At 37.4% G+C, this 17687-nt stretch overlaps 1 protein-coding gene across 11 annotated transcripts in view; it reads left to right on the top strand.

The window, feature by feature from the left end:
• The first annotated feature begins 2107 nt into the window (after positions 1-2107).
• The window catches only part of ECHDC1 (ethylmalonyl-CoA decarboxylase 1), a 27442-nt gene continuing 11862 nt past the window's right edge, over positions 2108-17687 (top strand). For 3 of the 11 annotated variants that reach the window (XM_081141213.1, XM_081141211.1, XM_081141210.1), the window contains exons 1-4: positions 2108-2245; positions 7106-7327; positions 10349-10491; positions 15375-15427. In XM_081141213.1, the coding sequence (XP_080997339.1) occupies positions 7108-7327; positions 10349-10491; positions 15375-15427 (416 nt within the window). In that variant the 5' untranslated portion in view covers positions 2108-2245; positions 7106-7107. Of the gene's footprint in view, positions 2438-2604; positions 2692-3364; positions 3456-6946; positions 7010-7105; positions 7328-10348; positions 10492-15374; positions 15428-17687 lie in introns of those variants that run through there. The other 8 variants (XM_081141214.1, XM_081141218.1, XM_081141216.1 and 5 more) reach the window with 8 other exon arrangements.

The following is a 17687-nucleotide window of genomic DNA, read 5'->3' as shown; positions in this document are numbered from 1 at the left end:
ACAAAATTTCAGTTGTGTAAGATGAATAAATTCTGTAGATCTAATGTACAGCATTGTGACTCTAGTTAATAGTGCTGCACTGTATACTTGAAATTTGTGAAGAGGGGTAGATCTTAAATGTTTTCACCACACATGCACACACCCAAAAGAAAATAGTAACTATGAGTTGATGGATATATTAATTACCTTGATTGTGGTGATTATTTCACAATATACATGTATATCAAGTTAGACACCTTAATATATACAATTTTTGTCAATTATGCCTAGTAAAGCTGGGGGAGTAAAGTCCTTTCCATGAGAAGGGTGGTATTGAAGTTGCCCTTGAAGCAAACTGCTGAAGTCTGGAGTCTCCTGTCTGTAGAATCACATGCTTTTAACATACCACACAGTTCTTTTGAAGGGAAAAATACAAACTTTATCTATACAGAGAAAAGGGAGGGGTGATCTAAGAACTGATCATTAGCCAATTGAAGTTCATGTGGGAAAATACAGTTTCAAATATGCATGGCCTTTGAAAATACACAACATATGTACTTCTTAAGAAAAATGTACAAAATAAACAAAAAACCAAAAAATAATTTTAAGCCCCTTTGTAACCACGTAAGAGGTGAACTAAAGTGAAAGGTTGAAGTAGGTCTACAAAACAACCATTGGTTTTAAACATAGGATTTAGTCTAAAATCATTTAAATATGGTCTAAAAAACAAAATGCAACTTTGGAAAATTACTGAAATAAATGATACATAATGTACACAATAAAATCCTTGCAATGTAAAGTAGGTCTCAGATACCAGATTATATTTTAAAAGAGGAAGGAAGATGAGAAAAAAGTAAAAATACTAAATTATTTTACAAAAGGAAGGAGTAAGCAGAAGTTTTATACTTTGTGTTGGTAGAAACAAATTATACTTTGATAGAGATTCTTGGGAAATTTAAGTAACCATAATAGAATTGATAGGGGCACTTAAAATGTCCAAAGATTGAGCATCTGAATTAATCTGAAATATAGTTATATTACTTATAGAATTGTAGAACACATATACTTATGTGAGCAGGAGTTTAAGTTTCTTTTTCCTAGGCCTTTACGCCCGTATATTCCCCTTGACTCCGGACAAAGCAATTAATGAGGTGACACAACTGTGGACAATGTATCCTTGAAGGGACATGGTCAAGCCAGCCCAATATCTTATTGAGACATAGGAGATGACCAAGAATAGCTGGTGCCTGCCGACCTCCTGGGCTGCACAATAGCTGCATTCAGTTCCCAGCCATGGTTCACCCCGTTTCCCTATATAGCCCCATTCCTCTGGCCATTCCTTAAGACAGGTTTTGGATGCTCTTATGCTGTCTCGTTGGTTGGTGGGCCTTCTCAATAATCGCCTTATGTGATTCAACCCTGCCTCCACTGAATGGGATACAGCCACAGGCAGCCCAAACCTCACCGAGGTTTCCCAGCAACAGAATGAAAATCAGAACGTATAATTTCTAAAGCATTAAGGGAAATAAAAACAGGTATGCAATAAATTTAATTTTCTTTCAATCAGTTTCATTTCTCTTCTGGTGCCCCAGTTCTGCATGGATGGTGGGCAATCTTATTCCCAGATTTTAAGGGTTGTTCTTCCTTAGCCTAATGTTGTGGCAAAAGTCTGAGAGGTTTATATAATCGTGCAAAGGCAGGCAATCTAGTGCCTGAGAGAGAAATCCATAGATGGCTCCTGACATTAACCTTGTGTGCGCGGCCTCTCCCGGCTTCCTGATCCCACATTTCACTCAGGGCACAGGAATTTTTCTGCGAATTTTCTGGGTGCTCATGCTGTCCTCCCAGGTTCGCTGCCAGTGGGGATGCTGTGGATCTTCTCCGTGGCCAAGCAAGTTAGCCCCTTCCTTCATCACTTCCATCTTTCCGAAGCTAACAGCGGAGCCTGAAAACAAAGGGCGTTTGGCAGCTTCCCTGCACCAGCTCTGACCCTCTGTCGCACCACCGAAAACACGCAGCACGTGCAACAGGCGTCCCGGGTCCCGCACTCGCTCCGGACCCGGAGGCCGGCTCAGCTGGGCTGGCGGCGGAGGGGGAGGGGGCGGGGGGGGGAAGGAAGGGGGAGGGTGCCCGAGAGCGGAAGAGGGGCGCGAGGCAGCGGAAGCGGAAGCGGGCCGTGTGGGAGCGGAAGAGGGTCGGGCGAAGCGGCGGAGTAGCGAAGGAGAGCGGCGGGAAAGTCGGCGGCGGGCTGCCTCTGGGACTTTAGGTAGGGGCTGTGTTTTCAGTGTGGTCTGAGACCACCCGGCGTGGCGCAGTGCGCTCCACTTTAGCGTTTCCCGCGTGACTTCCCGACCGGGACTTGCCCGGGCGCCGGCGCGGGGCGTGTGAGCCGCGGCGCCGCCCCTGCCCCCGCTGGCCCGGGGGGCGCAGCGCCCCGCGCCGCCGCTGGATTTGCCAGGTGAGGGAGCGGGTGGGAGAAACTTTCTTGAGAACGTGGAGAAATAGCTGAATTAGGAGGCATCATTTCAACGCACTGCTTTAAGAGTACTTTCCAGGCCCTGTGCTAAGTAGTGTTATAGTAAATGACTAGAGAAAGTCTAGTTGATGCAAAGTATTTCTTTTCAGACTGTCATGAAAAGAAAGCCTCCTTTCCGAGAACTGCAGAGTGGGCGGAAGGCTCCAAGTTTTTATAGAACAAAGAATCAAGAAAAAGTAAGAGACAGAAAATATCGAATTGGCTGGGGCCACATAGCCAACCTTGTGTAGGTGGAGGATGGCCCAGAGTTGGCTTGGCCTTTGGGGCTTTGGCTGAAGGGAATATTTACGTAATGGCAGAGTTTTGATTTCGTTTGCCGCTGTGCAATCCTGGGCAGGTAATGTTCCCAAAGACCCCTAGAATTGTTCTTTTCACTACCTAGCTATTAAGTTACTTTGCTTAACCAAAACTGCGTCATTTGTTTCGTGCAGCCAACTTTCCAACAACAAAAAAGTCTGTCCAACTCATTTTTGGAATGTGTTCTAGAGTTTTTTTTTTGAGCTTCAAGAATCCTTTTATTGTTGCACACATACAAGGTCACAAATGTAGGGGATCAAAACCACAGATTACCTAAATTACTTACCCCCCCCCCCCCCCTTTTCCCCTCACTTCGGAAACATCTGACAGCCTACTGTTTACCAACTAGTGCTCTAGGTGCTAGACTATAGAGATGAGCGACATGGACTGTAATAACAAAGGACCCCCTTCTGTGAAGACTTGTAACTCTCTTGGAAGAAATAAGCTTTAGGGGAAAGAGAAATTGTGAAATCTGCTGGGGGAGGGAGAAGCATAGTTACTAGATCAAACAGCTGACCTTCGCTTTAAATTTTTCCCTGTCTGACTTGAAAGATGAGTGTGTAACCCTCAGGTGGAGCACAGGCAGTGATCATCATTCCACTAAGAGAAACCAGCTTGCAAAGAGGAATGGAGTCTAAACAGGGTGAGTGGTGGGAGTAATAAACAGGGTAGGTGGAGAGTTGGTTTGTGGACAGATTTTTAAGCCTCCTTGGCATTATGGATTCTTAAGCCTTGTATGCCAATTTATTATTGGTAGATGTTTGTCAAGCACTATTCTAGACATGTAAATGACTTCCTGCAGTTAAATCTAGATTTGGTTAATTATGGGAAAGTGTGAGTGAGTGCTAATAAAGAATATAAATGAGAACAGACGTTTAAGTATTTTATTGTAGTCTAGAGTATTAAAGGAGATGATCTGGAGTTACTCTGAGGAAGAGAAAAGTGTAACAGGTGAGGAATCACATTCCAAGGGGCTTGGAATGAAGAGAAAACCTAAAGGATTTTAGGAACTGAAGGAAGTTACTTTTGGCTGTATGATAAAGAGGGATGTGTGTGGCGTGCAATGAAACTTGCACGGTACATTATATAATGACAGCCTAAAACCAAATCAAAACTTGAAAAAGACGTCATATATTGACTGAAATAGAATATTTCTGATTTTTTGTTGTTTGCTACCTACCTTAGGCTAATTGTTTTCTTATTGAATATACATTTATGTTAATTTTTGGGTTTACTAAATTTCAGAACGTGTAAAATGGGTTTTAAGAGAATAGCTAGCTTATACCCTGTGCAGAGAGGGGAACTCTTTGATCACTTTTGCAGAACTGTTAAAAAAAAGGAGAGACACCTTTGATCTCAGATGTTCATGGGGCTCCCTTCTCTTTCCCTTTTCCTGTGGTGTGGTTGTGAGCTCATTCTGCTGGACCGAATCCACTTGAGGCTGGACAGCAAAGCATTCTGCATAAGTTTTAAACTTTCACTTTGCCCTGAAGAAAGTTTATAAAAGTTGTAAATGCCTTAGAACCTGTTCATGTATTCTAAAACTAATTCACAATTCGGATGGCTTAACTCCATGTTTATACAAAATTTGAATCTTAACACTTGTTCCTTCACTTGTACTTTCAGGTACTGTAGTAGCTAACATCTTGTCATCTCCTCAGCACTGAAGTCTTTGTCTCTGAAATTAGAATTGGGATGAAAGTGTACATATAGGCTATTATCAAATTTCTGGAATTGGTTTCCTAAACAGAGGTCAGCAAATCTGGTAGGCTTAAGCAGGACCCTTGAGTTTTCATGGTATTATTTTGTGGCACAGACAAGGGAATATGAAAAGAGGAGAGAAAAGAAGGGAGAGTTAGCGAAGGGGGATTAAGTGAGGGGAGAGGAGAGAACATGTGGAATTAATAGAGAGAGGGCTACATGAAGTACTTATAAGGCTTACTTGGAAAAATCAGCATATCAAAGATGTCTAATGAGGTATAATATTAGTTACATGAATATTTAAATTTGTAATCATTAGGGGGATTTGCCAAAGGAGAGAGATGCGAGGCTTGTTGAGAGTTAAAAACAGATTTATTGACCCACCCCCCACCCCCACCCCCCCACCCCCGTTTCAGGTGGGGTGAGGCTCAATGGGCAGTCATCCCCTTGAGGAGGTAGAGACTTTTTTATAGCGCTTAGTCGGACTCTATGGTTTGGCAAGGGCTTGTGGTCACTTTGTGGTTTGTAGGTTGCCAAGTTCTGGCATCCGTGTGTGTCACCAAGTTCCTGCCTCTGTGACTGCTCATACCAAGGTGGGAGTTTTGGACTCGGGTTGCCAGGGACCTTATAGTAATGATTTAAAGATAAGGAGAAATAGATCTGATGACATCTATACCAGTTGTCTTTGTGGTGCTGGATAGGAAGGAGGGATAACGTATGAAGACAGAAGAGACTCATTACAATGAGAGAAGATATATTGTTTATTGATTCTATTATCCCACATTAATAATTTAAAATGCTAATGATTTTATGAATCATATTCCATTATTTTATTTTTTTAAATATATCTTTATTGATTTCAGATAGAGGAAAGGAGAGGAAGAGAGAGAGATAGAAACATCAATGATGAGAAGGTCATTGATTGGCTGCCTCCTGCTCGCCCCTGACTGGGGATCGAGCCCGCAACCTAGGCGTGTGCCCTGACCAGGAATCGAACCCGATCGCCTGGATCCTAGTCGATGCTGAACCGCTGAGCCACACCCGGCCGGGCCATTATTTTCTTGTTTAATTCTTTGTTCTTTTCCTCAAACAGAATATTGTGGAAACTTAGGCAAGTTAATTTTTTTAAAATAGCCATCCAACTCCTTACTGGGTTTCTTTGGCACATTTCTTTTATACTGAAGTCATGGTCATTGTGAAAAACATCAAGACCTCTGCCTCAATTTAATTTTTAGTTGAGTTGTCTTTTGTACATCTGACATGTCCCCAGGGGCAAAACATGCATAGAGCATACTCCAGGTAAAAGCAAGTGTGGACATATTAGAGAGAGAGAAGGAGGGAGGGAGAATCTTTTGACTATAAGTCCACACAATAACAGTAATGGATGTCACAAACATAGTTGAAATCAGACACAAAAGTATACCATATTCAATTTATATAAAATTCAAAGCAGGCAAACATTCTTGGATATTAGAAGTCAAGATAGTTGTCATCCTTATTTGGAGTGGTGCTTGGAAGGTGGCACAATAAACCTGAGATTCATGTTATCTGCTGAGTGCCATTATTTAAATGTATTCATCTCGTGGAAGTTCATGGAGCTGTATACTTTTCTGAATGTGTTTTATTTCAACGGCAATGCTTACATAAGAAAAGCTTGTGCCTGGCCGGGCGTGGCTCTGCGGTTGAGCATCGACCTAGGATCTAGGCGATCGGGGTTCAATTCCTGGTCAGGGCACATGCCCAGGTTGCGGGCTTGATCCCCAGTCAGGAGCGTGCAGGAGGCAGCCAATCAACGACTCTCTCATCATTGATGCTTCTATCTCTTTCTCTCTCTCTCCTTTTGTCTCTCTGAAATTAATAAAGATATATTTAGAAAAGAAAAGGAAAGAAAAGAAAAAAAGAAAAGAAAGAAAAGAAAAGAGAAAAGAAAAGGAAAGAAAAGAAAAGAAAGAAAAGAAAAGAAAAGAAAAAAGAAAAGCTAAGCTTGTGGGCAGACTTGAGATTACCCAAGATAGAAAGAAGGGTGACAGGACCCTGGGGAATACAGAAAGCACAGACACATTTCTATTTCTTTCGCTGCTTTCCTCAGGACCCCTTCCAGCTTTTTCATTGAAAATATTACATAAAGTAAGGATAATGCTAAGAATCAAATTTCTGTTAGAGAACCGGATTGTTCTTGTAACATTTTTGCATTGAGACTGTTTCTAAGTGGACATTTGGACTGAATTCTTAAATTTTGGAAAAGTTAAAGAGTTGGAAAAAGAACTACTGTCAGAAAGATTGCATGAAGTCAGGAGATGGTGCTAAATACGGAGCAGCAACGTTCTTCTAAACCTTCCTAGTGTATTAGGTCCTAGTAAATGCATTGTAACTATGTCATCATACCTTGGTGGTATACTGAAATAATATACTTTGTGAATTATTTGGTTTGAGAAAGGGGGAAAAGGAAAGGAATTCCATACTCACCATCTCTTCAAAGAGTGCTTTTAGAAGTGGGTAAGTACTCCCAATTAAACAGAAAGGTCTATTAACAAAAAAGTATTACAACAGTGTCTGTTCATCTGGACTACTGTATGCTTATGTCTTTTCCAGAAATGGCAGCAAGTCTTTTGAAGACATCATCTATGCCTATAAGGACAAAATTGCTACATCAAACGGGATTGTCACTTTATAATACATCTCATGGCTTCCATGAGGAAGAAGTAAAAAAAAAACTTCAGCAGTTTCCTGGTGGATCCGTTGACCTTCAGAAGGAAGACAATGGCATTGGCATTCTTACTCTGAACAATCCAAGTAAAAGGAATGCCTTCTCAGGTAAAGAGAGCTTTCTTTTGCTTGTTGAAGAATGACACTAAATCTTATCTGCTGTTACATGACTCTTATCCTTACTCTGGTGACATAATTCTTGAAAGTCATGGTACTCTTTGTAGAACATGAAAACAAAACAAAACTTATAACGTGAACCGGGAACATTTTTACTAATGATGGAAATTTAATGTTTTTCTTTAAAAAAAAAATCTGGGAATGCAGATGCTGCTGTGAAGGAAACTGTCAAATTAATCTTGATTATTTTTTCCATTGAAATTTATTACCTGCTTAATCACTTCATTTGTTTGTGTTCAGCTAATGTCACTGGGAGACAAAGGAAAAGTGGTTTCAGAGATTTTTAAAAACTAAAGGGAAAAACCTATAAATGAAAAAAGAAATGACTCTTTAGCTTAAATTTTCTTTTTTTGTGAATTGAAATGACTGTGATTTTAACTATGCAATTCCAATAATCAATGAAAACACTGCACTTGCCTATTTGTTTCTCCTTCCCTAACTCAGATACTGGTAAATACCTTGTGTTTGCCTGGCAGCAACTCTTAGTATATAAGAAATTTTATATTTAAGAGACCTGAAGGTCCAGGATAATGGTAATTTGTAATTTTTTTCCAAAGCTCAAATTTGAATTATGCTACCATGATGTTATGCAAGAACTAATGTATAACCTTGCTGACTACCCAGCCCTTGTATTTCAAGGTGATTTTGGCAATTTTTCTATTTGTCAGTTATATACTTCATGGGGGGAATTATATTTTGTAGTAACATTTGAAATATTGGACTCAGAAATATCTGAATACATTTTCATGTATCTATATATAATCATACCTATAGACATAATTCAGGAGACTGTAAACTATAAATTATTAATGGTGGGGTCTTTAAACTAGAGATGCCTTTTCTTTCCACTCAGAATTCAGAGATGTCTCAGTGTGAACCAATAGCAATATAAGACAAGACACAAATATGAGCCACGTATGTAATTTAAAATTTTGTAGTAGCCATAATTTAAAAAGTAGAAGAAACAGGTAAAGTTAATGTTAATAATATATTTTACTTAACCTAGTATATTCAAAATATTTTAACACGTGACTGATATAAAAAATTAACAGGTATTTTCCTTTTTTTAAATACCAAGTCTTTGAAATCTGGTGTGTATTATACCCTTACTGCATGCCTCAATTTGGACTAGCTACATTTCACATGCTCACTAGTACCTATATGTGGTGGTATCTACTTTAGTGGACAGTGAAGTTTTGTACCTTCAATGAGTTCAGAGAATAAAAACCTAGGAAATTAATAATAGCCTGGGAAAAATAGAAAGGTAAACTGCTGTAAAGAATTAGATTAGATTAATAGTTTTAATTTACTACTGAGTAGATACAAATAACTTATCCTAGTAAAACTTTTTATTCAAATGGAAACATGTTAATTTGACACCCAATATTTAAAACTGATACAAAAAGAGCTACATTAATGTATAATGGTGTTTTTGGTGGGGGTCGGGAGATGATCAATGAGCCCCATACCACACAACCACTAAGGCCCTTGTTTGAAAATCACCCAACCAGATACTCTTTAAGGTCCCTCTCAACTCTTAACATGTATTTTACAAAGTCAAAAAGATGAGTTCAAGATTAACTGCTGGTATAGATTTCTCATACTCAAGACCAGCATTATTTTCTTTTTTGAAGCTTAAATATTAGGGATGACTGGAGATTCATATTTACCTATGTAGATTTATTCTCACTATAAGTGTGTGTTTTTCTGTTAAAAAAAACCTGTTAGACTATAAATCTTTTGTGAGCAAGAACTATATTTCTAAAGCACTTACGACATCCTTGGAAGGTCTGCCGATTCAACTAAGTCATAATTAGCAATTAGGATAGTTTAGTCATTTGTGAATCAATAACATTAGTTTAACATTCACTGTTGGACCTCTTCACTCCTGGTTACTTCAGAAATTGGCAAAGAAAATAATACTTCTTGATGCAATGGGGTTTATATTTCAAAGAAATGAACGTAGTTTAGTGGGCTATATATAGTAAGTTTTGAAACCTTGTGGTACAGATTTTGCCAATTTTAACCTTCTGTTATGATCTTCATATTGGCTTCTGAACCATCTTCTTAATCTGAGAAAAATGTAAATTTAATCATGCAGAAAGCATTTTGAACTTTATGAACTTGGAAGATTTACGCAGATAAGCGTATTAAAAGAATGACAGTCTCTGCTGTTTCCATTTTAAATTTGTCCATTATAAAGAAGCTCCAGTAGAATTTTGGAATGATATCAAGCTAACAATCTAACCTATAAATCATAGAATTGATGGTTGGTAGGCATTTTATTGACATTCTGTGAAGCGCTTCCATTGTATGCTTTGGCCTCAGCACAATTTGTCAGCCATGGAATAAGATATTTAGCTCCCCTTTCCTGCACTGGCATCCTGTTATACTAGTTTTGATGTGAGTAGGGTAGGAATGTCACCTTTGTTTTGTATACCATGTGCCCAATATATCATAAGATCTCATAGTCTTCTGGTAGGCAAATACTATATTTGAATTAGGGATATAGGCATACCTCTTGTTGTGAGCTTGTTGACTAAGACACTTAATGTGTACTGCTGTGAAGTCAAGCCTATATTTCATTTTTACCCTAAGCAAACAATATTTTCTTAAAACCATATCCCACAGTATTGATCCCAATGTCCCTATTCCTAGGACATGTATGATAATTCTCATCTTTCCACATAACCACATGTTTGTGTGATTTCTTAATTAAGATATATATATAGAAGGATATCACTAACAAATTGTGAACTTTTAAGGCCAGGGCTGTTATGTATACCTTTTTTGTATATACTTCATAGTACCAACACAATAGGTATTTGACATTCAGTAAATATTTGTATACTATATGATGTAAGAGTCTAGTTTGACCACTTATGCTTTCTAAATTATCTCTGTTTTTTCAGTATCTTAGCTGTCTGTGACTCTCCCTTCCCTATCTGGCAGGTGTTATGATGCTACAACTTTTGGAAAAAGTGATTGAATTGGAAAATTGGACAGAGGGGAGAGGTCTCATTGTTCGTGGGGCAAAAAATACATTCTCCTCAGGATCTGATCTGAATGCTGTGAAAGCACTAGGAACTCCAGAGGCAAGTATATATGAATTATGCTCTTAGTTCTACATGTTTATCAGACAGCTATGGCTGAGATATTTATATTTTACTTACATGGTTATTATGATGACAGCTATTCTTTAATAGCTTTCCAAGGATCAGAGTTTTTGTTTTGCTTCTTAAAGATGAGGTTGCAATAGTGTGAAGTAACTGGAGGGGGGCAAAAAAGGAAGGACAGGAAGATTAGTAATAACCAAAGTACATTATTAAGCCCAGCAATAATTTGAATTCTTTTAAGTGGAAGCCTCTTAGCATCTCCTGATAAGGAATTTTATATGAGGTATAATATAAAGTATCAAATGTAGCTTTGATACTTTGGTACATAGCAGACTTCAACAAATGATAATTTAAAATTTTGCTTTGAATGATTACCCCGATAGAAAAATAATCCTAATCATCTTCCATCATCAGTCTTCCAAGGAACTTCTTTTTCTTGAATTCAAGGCTTCCACATATAGCCCCTAGGCCAAAACCAAAAAACAGACAATAACAAAATGAGAGAGAGAGACAGAGAAATGAAAAGAAAAAGGAAAAAAGTATCTGTTGCCATTTAATTATAGATATGGGCTGTATTTAGGTAATAATATTTTAATAGCATTCCACAATTCTCACACCACTCTATGTAGTATATAATCTGTTTGCATAAATATGTGAGACAAGAGTTCTCTCTGGGTAATTTTGATAGACTTGGATTTGAATGCTGGTTTCAACACTTCTGTTATTGGGCAATCAATCTTTCTAAGTCTTATTCTCCTAATCTATAAATGAGAATTATATATTTCACAAAACTATTGTGAGGATTCAAGATAATGTATTTAAAGTGCCTCCTAGTGCAGTGTAAGAAAAATGTAGCTATTTTTATTTCAAAGGTCTTGATATTAATTAATATTATCCATGAGATGATTCATAATTTATAGCACCACTAGAGTTAAATTTGTAATGTGTCTGAATGGTTAGACCACTAAGCTAGAGAATTGAATTGGATTCTTGCCCAAGCTCTACTAATAATTAAATGTGACCTGCAAGTCATTTGATTATAATTTTTCATCTCTAGAATGATTTTATTGCTAGACACTTTAACTTGCTCACAAAAGACATTGTAGAGATAGAATGAGATAATAGATTATTGTGGGTCTGATATAAGTTAAGTAGGAAAACATCCCTAAAAAAATGAAAGGTGATTTTTATCTCTTTAGATCATGCAGCCAGGATTTTTCTTCCTATGTATATAAAAGCTAGAAGTGCAGACATGCTAATTGTTTCATGTATATATTGTCGGTCTGATCTAAGCTGTGTAGGAAAATGTATAGTTTTTATACGGACTTAAGATAAGGGATCACTTCAAAAAGTCCATCCTTTCTCGTGTGGACATTCTCCAGGTTATCTGCTCTCTTGAATGCCTGCAGTAGAGTAAGATTGACTTTTGATCAGCAGCTAAAAACTAAGGTGGTGTGGCCCCATGCTAAAATGTCACTGGAAGTGTTCATCACTTGTAGTTGTGCACATCTGCCAGCCCCATCAAGAAAGTCTGGAGTCGTGATGTTACTTTATAATGTGCACGTGTAGAACCCAGATCAGTACTTAACGTGCCTTATTTTATTTAAAGCACTTTCCTGGGTAGATGAATCCTTTCTTGGATTTTTATGAAATCTGCCTATTAATAGTATAGGAAATGTGCAGCATAGAAATAAGTTATTTGAGTAAAATTCTCTTATGGGTAATATTAAGAAACACAGTAATATATATAAAATATGTGGTATATTTGTCACTTGATTTTAAAATTAACAAGCACTAGAAACAGTATATATAAAGTTCCTGATAAATATTCCTGTTTCTCATATAGACTATTTCTTTTTTGTTATTGTTATATTTTTCCGCTTGAGTTTTAGAGAGAGTGATGGGGCGGGGGAAAGAGAGAAACATTGATGTGAGAGAGATACATCGATTGGTTGCCTCCTGTATGTAACCTGACCAGGGATGGAAATGAAACCTGCAACACGGGTACATGCTCTTGACTGGGAATCAAACCTGAGACCCTTCCATGTGCAGGCCAGCACTCTAACCACTGAACTACACAGGCCAGGGCTAGACTGCATTTCTATATGTCTGATAAATAACTATAAATATGTGTAAAACTGAAATTTAAAATGGCCTGGGGACTTTTGAGGCTCATATATGTGTATGAGTTGCAGCTGCATATATAAATGCCTCTGCCCCTCACAGCCAAGATATCCTGAGACTCTTAACATGGCTAATTATGAACAGCCTTTCTCTCCGTGAGGCTTTTCTTTATCTAATACAGTTACTCTTTGTTGTTGCAGATGCATCATTAGCATTGCTTATTTGATGAATTTGCTTTTTGAGCATTGGATTACTTTCCTTTCTAATTATAATAAAATACTCAAAAGTGATTATTAAATGGCTTTCTTTTTTTTTTTTTTAAAAAAAGATGGTTATGTTGATATTTTTGCCTCTATTTTTTCAATTTAAAAAAATATTTTATTAATGAAAATTAACAAATATGAACAAAAGTAGGGAGACTAATACGGTGAAACCCTCATGTACTCATTGTAGCATCAGCAATTATCAACATTTTATTATATCTGTTTATCATTCCACTTTTGTTTTTAATGTAGCTTGTCTCTTAAGTTGTTTTCATTTTGGTGTCCTTTGTTTAATAAGCAGGAAAAGAACTTCAGCTGTCCCTATTAGGCAATTAATCCTTGGTTGAGAAAGTCCAAGCAGAGAGATGGATTAGCATAGCATGAGCATTAGCCCTGAAAAATTATGGGACAGAGAAAAGAATAAAATAGGAAAAAATCTAATGTAAGTTTTAACCCAATTACAAGACTTGGATTTGATATCACAGATGTTCTGTAGACCACAGTAAGTCTTTTTTTCAGAGGGCAAAAATAATCAAAATCCAATTATAAGCTTCAAGATATGGGGAAATAAAAACCTGCTTACTTTGCACTAAATGGGTGTAATGCCTCAAGGAAAAGTCTGACATTTTGGAAACCTTTATGAACTTAAACCTAGTTTAAAAAGAATATCCTCCTCTGCCGCCTGACCTACCTTGTTACTTTTCTGCCAATCAATTGCTCCTTATTTCTTGTTGTTTAAATTTTGACAGTGACCTCCAAGTTCTTGTCTAACTTCTTGCTTTTGCTACTATCGAACATCCCATTTTAGACTTATTATTTTACATACAGCTATTATAATTTTCTCTAAGCCCTTTCAAAGTATTTTGAGGAATAAGTCCTTATAACAAGCATTTAGGGGAGAAGAAGAGACTCATTTACGGTTCTAGGATAAGATACTTTTACAGATTAGGCATTTTTCCTCTTAGATAAGTGTGGCTTAGAGTAAGTAGGATGTTAATAGTTCCTTTGGCACTTAGGCTGAGTGTTGTGCTTCTTATTTCTGTTATAAAAGGAAAAGCTGGAAAAGTAGGGTTGGGTCTTAGGAAATCATACAGAAAGGATGAAAATACCATTTCCTGCAGCATCTCTACTAACCTTTTTTTAGTATTTCCCAGTTTCCAGCTTTCATTTGTCAGAGTGCGGGTCTAGCTTTTCATTGGTTCCTTTCTTTTAATTTATTCTGTCACAAGTAGGGATTTATCTCTCATTGGCTTATTTTCTTCATTCCAAGAAGAGACGTGAGCCTTTAAGCATTGTTTGCTCAATGGCTCTGGGAGCAAATCTAATCAATTAACTCTTCTTTCCAGGCCGTGGTGGCTAGTACGATGTAATTTCTACTTTATGATGCATTTAAAGCCAAAGCATATCTGATTGCCAGTGCTATTAGTGATAGTAATAATAGGTAACATTCTTGTTCTATTACCGTACATGAGGCACTGTTCTAAGTGCTTTTTGTGTTGTAACTCATTTAATCATTACTAATGAAATAGGTGCTATTATTAGCACCACTTTACAGATGAGGAGACAGAGGCCAGAGAGGTTAAGTATCTTGCCCAAAGTCAAACTAGCTAGTAGTGGAGCCAATTCAAACCCAGGCAGTTTGGCTCTAGAGTCTGTGGCATAAACCATGATTTCATACTGCTTTTAAACATTTTTACTGTGACTCTTATTTTTTGAGTGATAATTATAATAGTACACAGGCTAACACCTGCTTCACTTTCATTTCTACCAGTTCTAGATACTTTCATCAGAATTTTAAATCTAGTACTGTAAATCTAGTAATAGAAAATAGGCCTATTAAAATTACTTTGAGATAATTTAATAGGTTCTATTGGACAGATTTTTAATAGAATATAAATCATTCCAGTTTTAAACCGCTAGCTCTTTGTGCTTGTATACCCTTTGTTACAGAGAGAGAGAGCAGATTACTGAACAAATAGGAGATTATTAGAAAGCTTTGAGGGGAGTCCTGAGAGAGGCTGAAGATGAAGTTATACTGACCTGAGGAAACTATGAGATGACAAAAAAGAGGCAACGTGTTCAGATTGCTGTTGAGAAATTGTTTTTATATGTTTATATTTTAGAGGACCAGGCAGAGTTTGGGGAAATAGGTGGGTGTATTCTATGTCTCTTCCCTCCATGTTACTCTGAGTAGAACGCCATACTCTTCTGTGGTGTTCGATCTAACTCTCACCTCTAAGTCTTTGCTAATACCTTATGCAAAGCTAAGCTCAGTGAGTCCTAGAACATCAACAAAATCTAAAACTGCATCATTTGCGTGTAGATAGCATCAAAGAATTTTAAATGAAAACCTCATGAAAAAAAAGTTAGGTGTATTTTTGGCTTTATTACTTTCTAAATCCTGAACATGTTTCTTTGTTTTTTAAAATTTCTTGTACGTTTGCATTATACTCTTGTGTTTATTTTTATTTAAAGGATGGAGTGGCCTTATGTATGTTCATGCAAAACACCTTAACCAGATTGATGAGGTAATGTATTTTACTTTTTAAAATATGATTTCTAAAAAGACAAAAATAGCTCTTTGTTCTGTGTTGCACCAGTAAAAAAGTAATAGCTGATCTTCAAATTATATTTATTCTAATGATGAATTACTTATTTGTGCCATCAGGGATAGTCATTAATTAAATGTTAGTGAAATATATGCAGGTTTTTAAAAAATAAGAGACATGAGAGAAAAAGAATTTAAGATATAGCACTTTTCACTAAAGAGCTTATATTACTAGCTATATGTACTTAGGAAAATTATGTATTATACTTACACTAGCCATATGTATAGACATGGAAAAGTTCAATATTGATATTGGAGCAGGATAAAGACACAATCAAGAGATGACACATATAGGTTACCTAATCAAAATCAGTAGAATGTATAGTGATGTCTGTATCCTGAGGAGAGAAAAAGAACTATGGATTGGAGAAACCAAGAACTACCGGTTTGTGAGGAAGATGGATTCACTTTGTATTTGGGGTTACAAATGATGACATATTTGGGCTGTTGAGCTCTCTACTTCTATATTCTAACTGGAAACAACTTAAAAACTAAGGAAATTCATATTTATTTAGTATCCTTGTTACCAGGGAGACGGGCAGGAGACCTCGGTTCTTGTCTTCTTGAGGGAAAGATTTCAATCAAGCGACAAAGTGTAGAAAAGAAAGCAAGAATTTATTGGCCGCAGCAAATATATACTTAGGACAGTGAAACAAGGAAGGGCATAGAAGATGCAACAGGAGAGCCTAGGCTGGGCTGCCTTGGCTCACTGGGAAGTCAGAGAAAAGGGGGCCTTGGAGACAGGTTCAGGGGTTAGTCCAGGGCCAGGACAAGCTGCCACTGCCCATTGCTCCCCTGGTTGCAAGTCTCATGGAGCCCCTTAGAGGTAAGAAGGGGGAAGGAGATAGTGCTGGCTTGCTCCCCTGGGGGCAGAGGGGAGAGCGCATTGCCTGTCTTGTGGAGTCCCCTGGGAGGGAAGAAGGGGGAAGGAGATGGCTCTGGGGTACTCCCCTTGCGGGGGGGAGCACACCGGGACCTTCATTTTCAGGGATTTTAAAGTCTGGGTGTTTAGGGGAGGTCTTAGGGCAGGATCAATAACATATTCATCAGCTTTATGCTGGTGTACCAAAATGAGATTTATTCTCTTAATTTGTCTGCCCTTGGCTGTGGTTGACAAATAGCACTAGTTGGGTTTCTGTTGTCTGTCTCCCTGAGTAGGGTGATTTAAGCTATTTACCCTCTGGCTGGGGAGGAGAAATGTAACCATTTACTCTCAAGTGTCCTTTGTATAGGAAAGATAGGATATACTAGGTGACTGCAAACTGCTGTTTAACTGTCTTAGTTTCCCTATTTCACTTGTCCTAGAATTTTCCTAGCTTCATACTATGCTATAACATACTTACGAGTTGGACATCACTGTACTTTTGTTGTTCTTTGTATGTGAGAGTCTAAAAAGAATAATAGAATGGTAGCATTATTATCCTAAAATACGTTTTTCATTGTATTGGCTCCTGTTTGCCTGTGTCTCCCTATTGCATTTGACTTTTCTTAGATAAATCTCTTTTTAAAGTGTTTTTTTTTAAATAATTAGTTTTAGTTGGGAGAAGTGTGTTAAGAAATTTTCAGTTGCTTTAAAGCTACAGCTATGCATTGCAGTTCCATACTTTCAGACTTACCTTTTAGACTTACCTTTTATATGGACACAGTCTTGCACTGCAAAGTGGGCCTTTGCAAACAGGAAAGGTGAAGAGATTTATTTTAACACAGAACCATTCCTTTATGTAGGAATTGTCTATAGGTCATTTCAGTGAGTAGTGAAAAGATAGGAACCTTTTTAATAACACAGTTTCGGTGCTCATTCTTCTTTACCATGTTTCCTCCCTTTTGGATACAGCCTTAACTTTCCCAGCTATTACCTGATATCAATAAAAATGAACTTAGACAATATTACATTGAATTACTCCTGATTGCCAATAAGTAGTTGAGTAGTGCCAGGAGCTGTATATTAGCCAAAAACATCCATTTGTTTGGAATAAAGTTACAATCTGACTATAGTTTTAAAATGTACAATGATTTAGAGAGGTATTTTGATAAATGTATATGGCATTTAGTATGAATTAGTATATCTTCAGTATTATGCTGTTTTGCTCCTCATGATGCACAAGCTATCCTTTGAGGTTTGTTTCGTATAAACATAGTTCAATAATTTTGTTTATATTGCATGTTAAGTTTTTAAATAA

The sequence above is a fragment of the Miniopterus schreibersii genome, assembly GCF_964146895.1.
Source record: "Miniopterus schreibersii genome assembly, chromosome: 6".
Lineage (NCBI taxonomy): Eukaryota > Metazoa > Chordata > Mammalia > Chiroptera > Miniopteridae > Miniopterus > Miniopterus schreibersii.
The sequence above is the reverse complement of the archived record's forward strand: the minus strand, read 5'-3'. Positions and strand labels throughout refer to the sequence as shown.